This window comes from Emys orbicularis, chromosome 1, assembly GCF_028017835.1.
Source record: "Emys orbicularis isolate rEmyOrb1 chromosome 1, rEmyOrb1.hap1, whole genome shotgun sequence".
Classification (NCBI taxonomy): domain Eukaryota; kingdom Metazoa; phylum Chordata; order Testudines; family Emydidae; genus Emys; species Emys orbicularis.
Genome location: NC_088683.1, coordinates 248,874,845 through 248,888,629, shown reverse-complemented (window position 1 = coordinate 248,888,629; position 13,785 = coordinate 248,874,845). Strand labels below are relative to the sequence as shown.

At 39.2% G+C, this 13,785-nt stretch overlaps 1 protein-coding gene across 1 annotated transcript in view; it reads left to right on the top strand.

Annotated features, from left to right (window-relative positions):
- Positions 1 to 13,785, top strand: part of AFF3 (ALF transcription elongation factor 3) — a 403,834-nt gene that overhangs the window by 356,600 nt on the left and 33,449 nt on the right. Inside the window, exons 12-15 of the mRNA XM_065423495.1 lie at positions 1,510 to 2,550; positions 4,630 to 4,754; positions 7,762 to 7,963; positions 10,488 to 10,612. Of these exons, the coding sequence (XP_065279567.1) occupies positions 1,510 to 2,550; positions 4,630 to 4,754; positions 7,762 to 7,963; positions 10,488 to 10,612 (1,493 nt within the window). The remainder of the gene's footprint in view (positions 1 to 1,509; positions 2,551 to 4,629; positions 4,755 to 7,761; positions 7,964 to 10,487; positions 10,613 to 13,785) is intronic.

Genomic DNA, 13,785 nt, shown 5'->3' with positions numbered 1-13,785 from the left:
TTTGTGGATGACCAGTTGCATTCAGGAGATTGAGTGGAACATCAACGGGACAGTACAAAGTTGGCATGTTATTTCCCTATGAACCTTTACCATAGGTTGTTCACTAATGAGAAAAATTAGACAACAAGAGTAAAATTCTTCATGGTATAACTGAGGGCAGAATTTAGCCCAGTGATGGTTTTCATGTCAGCTACATAGCATGCATGGTGATTATTTATTTCAAATTAATGGAATATTGAGGCAAAATCTGGTCCCACTGAGGACTTTGGGAGATTTTCCCATTGATTTCAGTGGGATCAGAAATTTAGCTTTTTATGACTACAGCCACAAAAGACAGTTCATATATTAGTGAGACCCTATCCAAACCTCGTCTTCAGTGGGGTTTTAGTGGTATTATTTTGTTCCATTGTGTCGTTTTTTGCCTTGCATTCTTATTCCACCACCACTTGTTTCATTTCATTCAAATTACTGGTTGCAAGAGGTACTAAGAAGCACTTGGGCATTATTGTCTTAGCCATAGCTGCATTTGAAATAATAATTATTCCACTTCTTCACTGTCCAAACACCATTGTACTTTAGATGCACTCTTAAAACTGGAACATGTTATGACACAAATGAGGAGAAAAATTAACAGCTACACAATATATGTAAAATGAGTAACTGACAATATCTCCACACACAAAAATGTTTGGGTGATCTTGCATGATTCTAGTGTCTGTATACCGGGGGAGAAAACAGCAGTACCTAGAAAGTTAGTTAAATAATGCAATTAAAACTCCCTTGTAGTGTCTAAGTATTCTTGTCTTTACTAGCAATGTTATAAGATACAAAATACATCTCCCTTTTTTCCTCCCTATTCTTCATTCTGTAGCCTTGATTTCATCCCTTTTTTTTCTGTCTTTCTATCACCATTATCTTTTCTTTTATTTGGAAAGTTGGAAGCATTTCCCAGTAAAGTGGATGTCAATAGCGCACTGCATGAATCACCTTTTAAGAAGTATGAATCACAGTAGCTGTCCTCCTTCCCAACCTCATTCAAAACTGAAAATATCGCTTCTACAGTACACCCTGTCTCTAACAGCCTGCACTTTACTCATTCCGTTCTGCTCCTAAAGTCAATGCTCCTGTTAATAGCAGAGGAATATTATTCAACTCCATGGCTGGGTACCCTAATAAAGACAGTAAACTTAAACAGGCACTAACTGTACACTGTCTGTTTAACTGTCTTTTTCACCTTTCGCATCATTCTTTTTTTTTCTTTGATTCCACCACCCTCATGGAGATGCTTTTCTCATAGCCCAAGGTACCAGGTAAAGGGTTAATTCCAGGAGCTGAACTCTTAGCTTGTCCAATGAGAACAGCATGGCCACAGTTAAAGAAAACACAGTACAAGCCCTACAATTTAGTTATTTTCACTCTGAACATATAGAGAACCTATCTAAATACAGACTGTGATGTCCCTCACAGCTGGAAATTTATTAAATACTGTTTTGTTTGATTTGCTTTCAGCCTGAGCAGCCATCATCAAACAAGTGGCAGTTGGATAAATGGCTAAATAAAGTTAATCCTCACAAAACATCTATTCTTAACCAAAATGATAACCATGGACTGGAGAGCAATCAGTATTACAGCAGAATAAAGGATGAAGGACAGGAGTGTGAAAAAATATCAGCTATTTGCCAAACTGACCTTAGAGACAAGGAAATTAAGAACCCCAGCAAAGAGGAGTTGAGGCCTAGAACTGCTAATAAAGCACCAGGAAATAAAGGAGGGAAGCAGAAATCACCTCCTACGGCTGCTGCTGTTTCTGGAGACAGCGGCCCTCAGAGAAGGACGACTTGTAAAAAACAGCCAAGAAGAACAGAGAGGACCTCTGGTGGGGATGCCTTGAACTGCCATACATCTGAGGATCTCGCTTTGAGCCAAGTATTTTTGGAAAATAACATCTGTGAACAACCTAAAGCCAGGCCCTGCAACAACAGAACTGGGCACAGAAAAGAGCCCCGCTCTGTCGCTGCGTGTGAAAAGAGACGTACCAGAGGGCCAAGCAAAACTGCCCCCAAATCCAAGGAATTTATCGAGACGGAGTCTTCGTCTTCATCATCTTCCTCAGATTCAGATTCAGAATCCGAACAAGAGGAATATCCTCTGCCCAAACCTCAAACTGTGGCCTCTGCTTCAGGTGGGAGTGATCAGAGGTTGAAGGACTCCGTGAGCAGTAACACCAACAAAACTAACAGCAGCTGCAGTGCCTTTGGCTCCATTAATGCCAGGACTAGTAATGATATAGCAAAGGAGCTGGAGGAACAGTTTTATACTCTAGTTCCTTTTGGCAGGAATGAGCTCCTGTCTCCTCTGAAAGACAGTGATGAGGTAAAATCACTATGGGTCAAAATTGATTTGACTCTTTTGTCCAGAGTTCCAGAGCGTTTACCTGAGGAGTCACTGGCAATGAGCACTGGAGGAAAAGAAGAAGCCAGCCTTCAGCAGAATAATTGTACTTACCCACCAGCAGAAAAGGTTGTGCCAAAATCTAGAAGGAAACGCAAGGTAAGCTGTATGGGGGTTTCTTTGGTTTTGGAGGGGATGCAGGGGAAAGTTGCATGGCATATTTTGTGTCTTCCTATCTAATCTATTATCTAATCTATCTAATCATCTATGTCTTGTATATGATCTGTTTACCCAAACAATATAATATGTGTATGTATCATGCATTTAACAATAATATCCTATTTGAATTCAAATTTTTGAAGCAATGTTTCATCATCACTCACTCCCCTACTGTGTGTGACTTTGAACCAACAACAGTCATTCAAGGAATAAGAGGGAAAAAAACATTGAAAAGCAAAAATAAAACTTCTAGCCAGCAGGGGTCAAAGATGCCATAGCCCATAGTGCATTTTCAGTTGACACATTGTCATTCCCTCCTCATGAAAATAGTACCCTTTATTAGTGTTTTTTTCAAAACTTGGACATCTGAAGATGATGTCTAAATCAGACAATGAAGTGTATGCAGCTGTGTAATCAAAGCCAATATCATGTCTTCATTATGAGTGTGTGGGAGAAGTGAGGTAGAGATAGTGCCTATGTCATCTCAAGATGTTAACAAAGGGCCCAATCCTGCAAACTCTCTGCATACAGCTATTCTGCTGACATCAGCGGGAGCTTAATTTATGCAAATTCATGATCCATTTGGGCTGACAACTTTTCTCAGTGCAATACTGTTTAACTCAGTGGGGTTGCACAGGTATAACTGAGTCCAGAATTTAGCCCAATGTCTGTTCTGCATCCACAGATGCCATCTCTAGCAGCCATTGCACTAGCCAGGGATAGCCAGAGTGCAGCAGCTCTCTAGTTACATCTGTCCTGCAGCCAGCACTTACCTACATTCCCCACACTGCAGAAATGCACCAGCTTTACACCAGCTGAGGATTTCCCGACGCTGTGGGAATCCCCATCTGCCCAATTAGAGCAGCTTTACAGTCCCTTTGTGCAGATCTGACCCCAGGGGCCGTTCTGAACACAGCTCAGACATCATACAGAGACCCACTGAGCTTCCCCTCTTTCAGAGGAATGTCTGAATTTCATCCAGTATGCATTGCCCAGGAAGTAGCATGCAGTAATCATGGGAGAGTGACCAGGAATGGTCAAAGAGTAGCAGAAGCAAAAGCATAGCTGTGCCACTATGACATAGGAAGGGTAAATGTGATATTGCCATGTTGTATACGCAACAGAAGACAGGAAGGCACGATGAAAAAGCAGAATAAACAGCATAAGACAAGGAAACAGCATGTCACCAATTACAGATTAATGTCATAAGGGTACAGCAGGCAAAGTGGCATAAGCAGAAACAGGCTTAACCACCGCAACTACCACCATTCCCCTAAAAATATGGGTAAACTAGAGACACGACCACAGAGTATGTACTAAAGATGTAGGATGATCGTCATTCCTAATGAATGAGAGCCAAGCTGTAGACGCAATACTAATGCCTTAAAAGCAGCCCTGATTGTAATGTGTAAAACAGATAGAATGCTGTTGCCATGTAGCAAAGCAATGAATGAAGCCCACCCAATGGGTAACAGGAGGAACTCAATCACTCTTGGAGATTGGACGGTGCTAACAATGGAAATGGCTATGGAGTTCATAGGAGGTAGGGGAAGCAATAACAGTGTCTGGGGGGACTCTAGGAAGGAGAGAGATAGTAGGACTTATGAAACGGTGACAAGGGACATGGGACCCATGGAAGAAAGGAATAGAGTGAAAGGAAACCAGGTGTGGGTTTGGGGAAGAAATGTAGAGGAAATGGACAAAAATGAGGACATAAAAAGATAATGTCTAGAGATGGAAGGAGAGAAATGGTTAAAAAATAATTGTCACATTTTCTTTCTTACTCCTTTGCTTGCAGGTTGTCTATTAAGATTTTAAGCATTTCAAGACAGTAAACTATCTTGGTGCATGTCTGTATAGTCTGTGGACTATATAAATAAAATTAAATAATAGTTAATACCGGGATACACCAGAATACAGGCCCTAATTTCCTGTAATACCCAGCAATCTTTTGCTTCTGTACATGGGACTTGTGTCACCTATAAAATTCAATAGATGATCATTTTTCTCTTCATTCAGTGTGAAAATGAAGAGGAGGACAGGGAGATCAAGAAGACTCATTTAGAGCGAGAGTGTTCTTCACAATTAATTGCCTCTGCCCCAGGTATTTCAACAGCAAATCATTGCAACAGGAATGAACATAGGTATGCATTTCCCTTGTTATTTAAAATTCAGTCTCCACAATTAACTGAATCATAATGCGATGTGTTGTTTGGCATTTGATGGAATAGATTTTTTTTAATTATCACATTTATGTGTAAAAATTATCCTTATGCATTTTCTCTCCTTTTTTTTTTTTTTTTTTTTTTTGTATAATGAATGAATTAGCTGCTCCTGGCATAATTGTACTAATATTTTTGTTCTGTTACATAAAGAAGTTGTGAGTTCCAAGTGGTTGGATCCTGGATTAAATCATTATAGCAACAACAGGAGGATAAACTGAGACATTAGAGTATTCCAAGGCATTATGTTCTGGGCATCAGTTCAGCTAGGGTACCATCCTTAGTCCTTTTTACCTCCGCCACATTGTTATAAGTTTCAGCATTAGAGCTTGCTTAGATATCTCAGTTTAAATATAATAATTAATCTATGTATTCTGAGGACAAAGTGAAGAAAAGTACTTGAATTGATGCCTGGAATTCTCAACTCTTGCATACCTTAAGGATCAGACAATCTAAAGATTACGGGCAAGTTATTTTCCATACTATTTGGTATGTTTAGGACACACAACTTTGTGTGACTATAAAAACAGCCAAATTTCCAAAGGATGCAAAGCATGAAATGAGTCATGAAAATCCACCTTGCAGAGATTTGTGCAAGCAGCCATACTATCAATCAGTCATCTCAATCATGCCTGGTTTCTTCAGAGATTGCTAGCAAGCAATTTGAGTCATGTATCTTCTTAGAGTTCAGTTACATTCTGCTTAGTACATGCAGGTCATTAATATATTTTAAAAATCCCTTTTTATTATATTTTATAGTGCAAGTGCAAAGAGATACCTTTAATTTATATAACGTCTAATATTCAACAATAATTAGTATTTCTTGTATTCATTTATGTGTAGGTATTTCTCTTCCTTTCATCACTGTAGGAACTGAACAACTCTTATTTATAATATTGAACAAATGCAAAGGAACAATCTCAAATGTTCTGCATATTCAAAAATATGCATTCAGCTTCTCTGTCATCCTATAACTCACATATGTTACATAAAGTAAAAATATCACATGTAGTATTGTATTTTATTGTGGTTGATTGGATGCATGTATACTATTCCATGTATTCTATTACCAAAGTATCCTACATTTTATATCATATACATTCTCAAAATGATCGTCATAGTCTGACATGTTTTGTTTGAGCCAGTTTTTTCCTGGAGTTAATTCCACACCGCCTAAAAGTGATAGAATGTGTGTCACATGTAATGCATGCAGGGTTTCCAATAGCAATTGTATATTGAAAAGACAACAAATAAGTTCTTAAATGCTCCCTTCCCCTCCTTCCCCAATTCTCTTTTCCCTTCTCCCCCCAAGGTATTTATATGGCTTCTATTACCATAGCATCTCCCAATCATTAATGTATTTATCCCCACTACATCCCTGTGAGGTAGGGCAGTGTTGTTATCCCCATTTTACAGATGGGGAACTGAGGCACAGCGAGACTATGTGACTTTCCCAAGGTCATACAGAAACTCATACAGCAGAGAACTGAACGCAGGTCATCCTGAGTTCCATGCTAGTACCCTAACCACTTGATCATCCTTTCTAGTGCTGTTGCACTTCAAAGCAGCTGTAGCTTCTTCAGGCTACTTTAGCCTCACCCCCTGATGATGATGTATGAACCCAGCTGACCAGGGCAAAGCTTCTATTTGAAAAAGGAAATAAAGTTGGAGTGTCAGCAAGGGGCTCCTAAATATTCCATTTAACATTAAAATCCAGTGGTTTTTTTACCAAAAAATCACTATTGACATTTGCTCACCTTGACTCTCTTTCATAAAAAGTGTAGGCCATTACAAAAAAATTCCTTTAGCCACACTTTAAAAGTACTGCCTTATGAGCCCATGAAGGTCTAAAAAGCTCTAGTAATAAGCTATGGTTTCTGCCACCTCAAGTTTTTTAAGACTCGTAAGATAAATGAACAAGTGTTTGGGAGCCGAATGTTTAATTAGTTCTGTTCTCTGAAATGATGTGGTAAAACAAAGTGTATGTTGTTTCATATTCACTTTTGCAACCACATTCAGGAGGTAGTGTCTGATACTGTATCTATAAAGAAGTGAGGAATGTACATACAAAGGAATAGGCTGGATTGAAGGGAATGTGGCAGGGAAACATATTGTATTAAAATATTCTGTTTACTCTTAATCACAAATTTAGGCTCAATGAAAAGTTCTCGCTCTTAAAAAAATGTATACTTTATGTGTTGCTTTAATTTTTCAGTTAAGTATCTTTTTCAAATTAGCACATGAAAAGTTTCTTTACAGTTTATTGCTACTGTTGCTACCTGCTTGACTTTTCCTATCTGTGGCTTCTCTAAAAAAAAAAGGCTTCTGTAACACAGCTTTCCCTTTTAGAAGATGCAGCAGTACACATTTCCTTGTTTCCATTGTGAGCATACTTTTCTTTGTCTATTACACTAGCACATATTTCTTTGTCTGCAGAACCTGCACCAAATTATCGTAAATTGAATGATCAAAGCCTGGTCATTGAATACAGAGACATTCCAATCGTCTTCTAGCACATTCCCTGTTTAATTCACATATGGTTTTATTGCTATGGCTTGTAAATTGTCACCTGTTATTGTGAAATAGGACGCCATAACCTAAACTTACACTTTAGAGCCTCATCTCCTTCTCCAAGTAACCCTTAAAAGACAGTGAGCAATTGCCCATTTATCTCCTTATTTTTTCAAGTACTCTGACATAGACTTTATAGTAACCCCAGAATGACAATTTACCCTGGAGGGAAAGAGAAGAAACATGATCCAAATTTGTAAATGAACTCTTGATCCTGATACTATAAAGTTGTTTCCAGACATCAGTAGACTTCATCCTGCCAGCAGGTTTTAAATTCAAAGTTTCAATAATATATAAAACATTTACCTTTCTCAAAGTCAGCTATGTGACACTCCATTACTGTAATTTCCATTTCCAGCTTGGCGATACCAATAAATAAAAATGAGAAAATGCTTCGGTCACCCATCTCACCTCTCTCTGATGCATCAAAACACAAATACTCCACTGATGATTTAACTTCTTCCAGTAGACCTAATGGCAGCAGTCTATTACCTTCCTTGTCCTCCAGCAAAAAACATAAGAGTGAAATCCAGCCACAGCCACATCCTGCAAACTGCAATGTAAGTTTATGTTGTTGATCATAGTATAAAACCTGGCTGATTTTTCTTCTCTTTGTATCACTGCTCATACAGCCCTTGATATTTCTGCAGAATATTATGGAAAGGAACATAATAATGAATGTTCCATTAAGTAAGATTTTTCCATTGGGAAAATGATAAGACATAACAGGATTAAAAATGACCTGAAAAATAGGAGGTGGAGGGAAATCCATAGAGCAGGTAAGTACACAACCAAGGTTTGCAAGAAGTAAGGAACAGGCAAAAAGTAAGGAATTCCATGTTTTGCCACTCAGACGTCTGTAAACATAGAAAAGTTGTACAAGAAAAATATGCTACTGATCTTGGCATTCTGAACTGAACTTGTGTGTGTTTGCATGCCTGAAATAGTTTTCCTCATAAATATATTTCCAATAAATGTACAGACCCGTGCATGAAATGACAGAGGTGGCAAAATAGACAAGCTGCTCCAATCCTGCCTTTCTTGAATAACTAGATTCCTGAAACAGGAGTCTTAGGAGTGAAAGGAATGCAAAATCAGACCAATGAACAGTAGAACTTCTAAGCTAGGAAGTTCAACCCAATATTTCCTCTCTGGAGAAAACCAGTGCAAACCCCTGAAGCTCCACATACAGGGAGCGATAAAGAGTGCTACTCCTGCTGCATCCTTCTTCCCCTTCCATCAAAGACTCCTCCTTAGAGTTGAGGGTCTGTGCATGGGAAAGGGAAATGGACACTCTCCATGCATCGACTTGCCACCAATACTGCCCCAAAATTAATAATAATCATGGACTTGATAATAGCTTTGGTGCACACCAGTTCCATTTTTTGGAACACCTCTTGTAGGCGAAGGGGGTTTGTGGTACTGTGGCACCCAGTAGCTGTGCTGCCATGCAGTCAAGAGGCAGCTGCGCGGGTGAGGGGGAAGGGAGAGACTGGTGATGGATTAAAGGAATAGGGCCTTCATGTGGATGATCCGGCTCTTCAGCGGGTCCCTAGAGAACTGCAGCTTTTCCAGGCCACAAAATTGGTCAGTTTCATGAGCAGAGTTTAATCTCAGCATTTCCCTCTCCAGCAGTGAAATGATCCATAGGAAACTACATGAGGAATTCTGTTGCATGATCTTTTCCTGCATAGTGAACACGGTTTTAACCATTATACATTCCCTGAAAAGGCAGAAGAAATAATAAGAGAAAGTGTTGAATATTTTCACCAAATATATTCTTTATTATTATTTATGTCTTGATGCATTACAGGCTTCAAGAGTCTCCATCTCACCCCAGGAAACTGAACTTTAGCCTGAGCCCCTCAAGTCACTTTTGCTTAGGGGCAACTGGCCTGTTCCAAAAAGGCAGATTTTTGGGGGAAGAGGGGAGGGTAATGAGGTGGGGACAAAAAGTAACTATTTCTGATCTAACTTTGAGATGTTTTGTCTTAAATATGTTGTTCTAAATTAGGTAAGTGTTCCTAGAGTCTCTCACAAAGACACTTAATAAAGAGAAATCAATAAAATTAAGTATTTGAAAAATAGGCTATATAAAAGGCATTTTTAATATGTTGGACTCACCCATTTCTCTTCCATCATGAAGTAAATGTACATTTTTAAAAACCTAAGTTTAGAGGTTGGTTTCTGAACTCATTTAGAGTTATAATTACCGGTATTTGATATCTGGAAAATAATTTAAAGTCCTCAAAGATAAATGTGTTGGAAATTAGAAGTAAAAAGTGATTGCTTTATGATCCACACCCTTAGCTAATGCATTCCACTCTGATTTTCTGCATAGCCTGGCAATGCTCCATTTGGTCAACATTTTAATAATTCTTATAATAAAATTCTTATGTATCTGGTTAGTCAACTGAAAACTATCCCACTGAACTGATCTGGATGTCCCATACAGAAGTTGAGAGCTCATGAACTGTAAATGTCAAGGTTGGCTTTGTTTTAGCAAATCTGCCCATCTGGTGCCTAACTGCCATGACCAAGTGATCGTGTGGATTACTTGCAGAGAATGCTAGGCAGGAAGTGGTGGTTAGATCATGGAGCTTTCTGTTGAGACCTTCATTCCATTTCCTTCTTTTGTCTGAAGCAGAAGGAATTTTATCCTGTTGCAGTTACTGTCAAATAAGAATAACAACCCAAATTGGTGGAAAGTTACAGCAACAACAACAAAACCCCAAACAGTTTGGACGTTGAAACATGGCTTGACATGCAGAATAACCACAACTGGTCGATGATTTAATAACTACACTCATTGTGTTATGGCCCTTCAGCTAGTGATTAATAATTCTGTTCTGTTTCTTCTGCATATCACTTCAAACTCTAAAGCCCTTTACCAATAACTATGTGCAATATCTGTGAATTTGTGGCTATCAGTGACAAGCTAGTTTTGTGTATTCCCTGTCGAAATAGTGAGCAAACTAACTTGCAATTTACCGCACAATGCAGACAAATTTCCATAGTTTATCAGTTGCTTTTTCTAACTCAGTGGTCAATTTCTCAATGTGTTCTGTATTGTTTGTTGTCTAGAAAGCAGTTCACATCAATTCAGAAAGTGTTCTCTGCAACAAGCCACCCTCCCAAACAGAGCCTTGGCCATCTTTATCCAGGGCACACAAAGACTGCAGAAGAACAAAGCTCATCTTTGATGATATGTAAGTAAAGATGCCCTTTAAAAAAAAAAAAAGAGGAATTTAAGTGCTAATGTTTTATGAAATAAAAATAAATCTTGCCCAACAGGAGCTCAGACATGGCCAATGCCATCATAGTAAGATACATTTTCAGCACATTACATTGTAAATTGAACAAATTGTATAACTCCTGTTATTGTTACTGCAAGTTACACATCGAATTCTCCAAACACTAACTAGGACTGTACACCATCAAGTTTGGTAAGAGGTCATTTTGTTTTGTTTCTTGAGCCTGAAATATATTTGTATCCAGAGGTTGTGTTGTTTCATTGTGTTTTTTAACAAGGTCACTTGCTATTTATAGTCACAGAGAGGAAAAATGAGGAATTGTGCTGGTTTTGGTATTGTAAAGGAGTTTGACACTGTTTAATCAAATCCCCCATCCCTCCTTATAGTGCAGCGGATTTTTAAAAATGGCTCCAGTTTGCAGCCATCTCTCATTTAAAGGATTTAAAATTGCTTGTTCATTTTTCAAGGTACTTTAGCATGTTATATATCAAAATAAAGCTTAAATTCCCATTGGTTCAACTAGATGTGTTGCCTTGTAATGACCTGATCTTCGTATATTTACCTTTCTGAATCCGAGCGGTGTGATTCTGCGTAGATTGCAGCAGCCTCCCCAGACTGCTTTTCCCCGGGAAACAGCTCATCAGTATGGATTAGAAGACAAAATGCAATCAGAAACAGTTACAATACAACTCTTGTACCTCAGTCTGATTCCTTCTCAACCTGCTGATAAGAAACAGTGGTTTTTTTCAGAATGCTGTCACAGGAGCTAAAACTGCTTTTTTCACTATCTCTATCAACTCAGAGGCTTTTATCACTTGCTTCTTCCATTAGTGATACATGTGATTTTTCTGGCAGACATCTGCAATAAAACTGCTTAACCTTTTCAGAGAGAGAGATACAATAAAAACTGTTCCTGTGTAGTGCCTTCCATGCAGTGTGTCCCTAAGCAATTTGCAGCCCTTAAAAAATAAAAAAATTAAAGCAATCTAAAAAGCTGAATTAGATAAGCAACAAAAATCAAATATATCTTAATTTTGCCCTTACAAATAGTACAATAGGCAGTTACTATTTCTAAGTAAAGGATTTCTACACCTATCATCTGAGCCCTTTGTCTGTGTATCACCAGAAGCCCTTGACTTTGGATCCCAAATTGGTATGTATGGAGGTCGCTAAAATGTGGGGGATTAGACTGATTGCAAATGTTCAAAATCAACAAAATTGACTCACACATCAGAAAGATCAAATTAAAAATGGCAAACAGAATTTTTCAAATTCCTATGGTACCATATCGTGGGATTTGAAGAAATGCAGTACATAATTTTAAACCTACTGTAGTACCCCTAATGACAACATTTGCCCCAAAATTATGTCCAGAGAAAATTTCATCTGTTAAAGCACAAAACTCTGAATTACAGTAATCCAGCCTTGGATTATACTGTCTGTTTTAATCAGAGATCATAGTATGAAGAGACTAAATCCCACATATCTGATTTAAAACAACCACTTTAATTAGTTTCAACCAGTCAAGAACTCTTCACTTTGTTCCCAACTTGTTTTCTTCAGATCATTGAAAACAGTTGTATCTAATGATAAATTGGATCACAAGTAGGTCAGTGAAAAGTAACTTGTTTAGCAGCGTACCTATCGTGGATACTGTATTTGCTTAAAATGAAGTATTTAAAATGGCAAGCAAAATCCTGCTTTCCATGGTTTTCCTGCATGTTCTGAATACGCTTCAAGACATGCTCTAGGAATTACTTTGGGAAGTTCTGTGGCCCGTGTTATTCAGGAGGTCAGACTAGATGATCACAATGGTCCCTTCTGGCCTTGGAATCTATGAATCTGACATATCAGGCATACAAGTGACATATAAGGGATATATGGGGTTACTGTTTTCCAGTTTGTGTACTTCAGTTAGATGTACAGGATTTTTTTAGCCATTTGAGCTTTATACTACTGTATAAAGAGAATTTTAGAGGCTGTGTAATAACATTGAGGGTATGTCTATACTGCAATGTAAGCCTAGGGTTAATAGGACTCAAGTCAGCTGACCTGTGTTAGAGAACCTGAGGTTTGAGTGTCTATATTGATTCTTAACCCTATGTTAAGAATTTTCTAATCCTTGAACCAGTGGGGGCTCTGGTGTCCACACTCAGCACACAGAGTTGAGTCAAACCAACCATATCTCAGACTCCCAAAATGTGGCTGCTCTGTCCCTTTGCTTGTGGTGCACTGTGGGAAAGCTTTCCTGCCCACCCTGCACATTACAGGAAGTTTGAACAGCCTGCCAGCACAGCCTGCCAACCAACATGGAGGAGACCCCTTTTCAAGAAGTTCTCTTGCTTGCGTTTTCACTCCTGTGTCAGGAAATGGGCAGAGCTTCCATGAGACGCTAGTGGACATTTCGACGGCGTTTTCTTACCCAGGCAAGGCACCTGAGAGCGTTTCTGCTGGAGCAGGAGAAGGATAAGAAAGCAGAGGAGGGAAGAATACTCTGGTATGGCAGACTCACAGTGGCTGATGCTGCTCATTACACTCGCTATAGCCACTGATGCTCCCAACATAAACCAGCGCTTCTGGCACAGGACCACAAGCACAGACTAGTGGGATCACATTGTCATGCAGACCTGGGATGATCAGCTGTGGGTCCAGAACTTTCACATGAAGAAAGCTTACATTTTTAGAGCTTTCTGAGTAGCTTGCCTTGACCCTCCAGGGTAAAGACACACACATGAGGCACTGTTGGAGATGCCCACAGACCTGTTTGGATGCTAGTAGCATCAATGCTGTCTGCATTACTGTGACTTGCTGTGCTCTTCACAATCTTTGAAGCCAGAGGTGAGCCATTTCCCCCTGAATGGACCTATGACAGCAAGGGGCCACTGAATCAGTACACTCAGCCAGAAAGTGCAGCTACCACAGTTGGAGCTGGATGCACCTGGGCAACAGAAGTCAGGGATGCTTTGTGCTCCCACATTATGGACTTGCATGGTCCCATGGAAGAGGAGGATTAGTACTTCTGTGAATGTGCTTGTGGGGTTGAGGCTGTTTGGTTTGAGGGGTGTCAGTGCTAGGGAGAGATAGGGGCTTGATTGCCTTGCAGTGTAGTTATGAATGATATGACGACT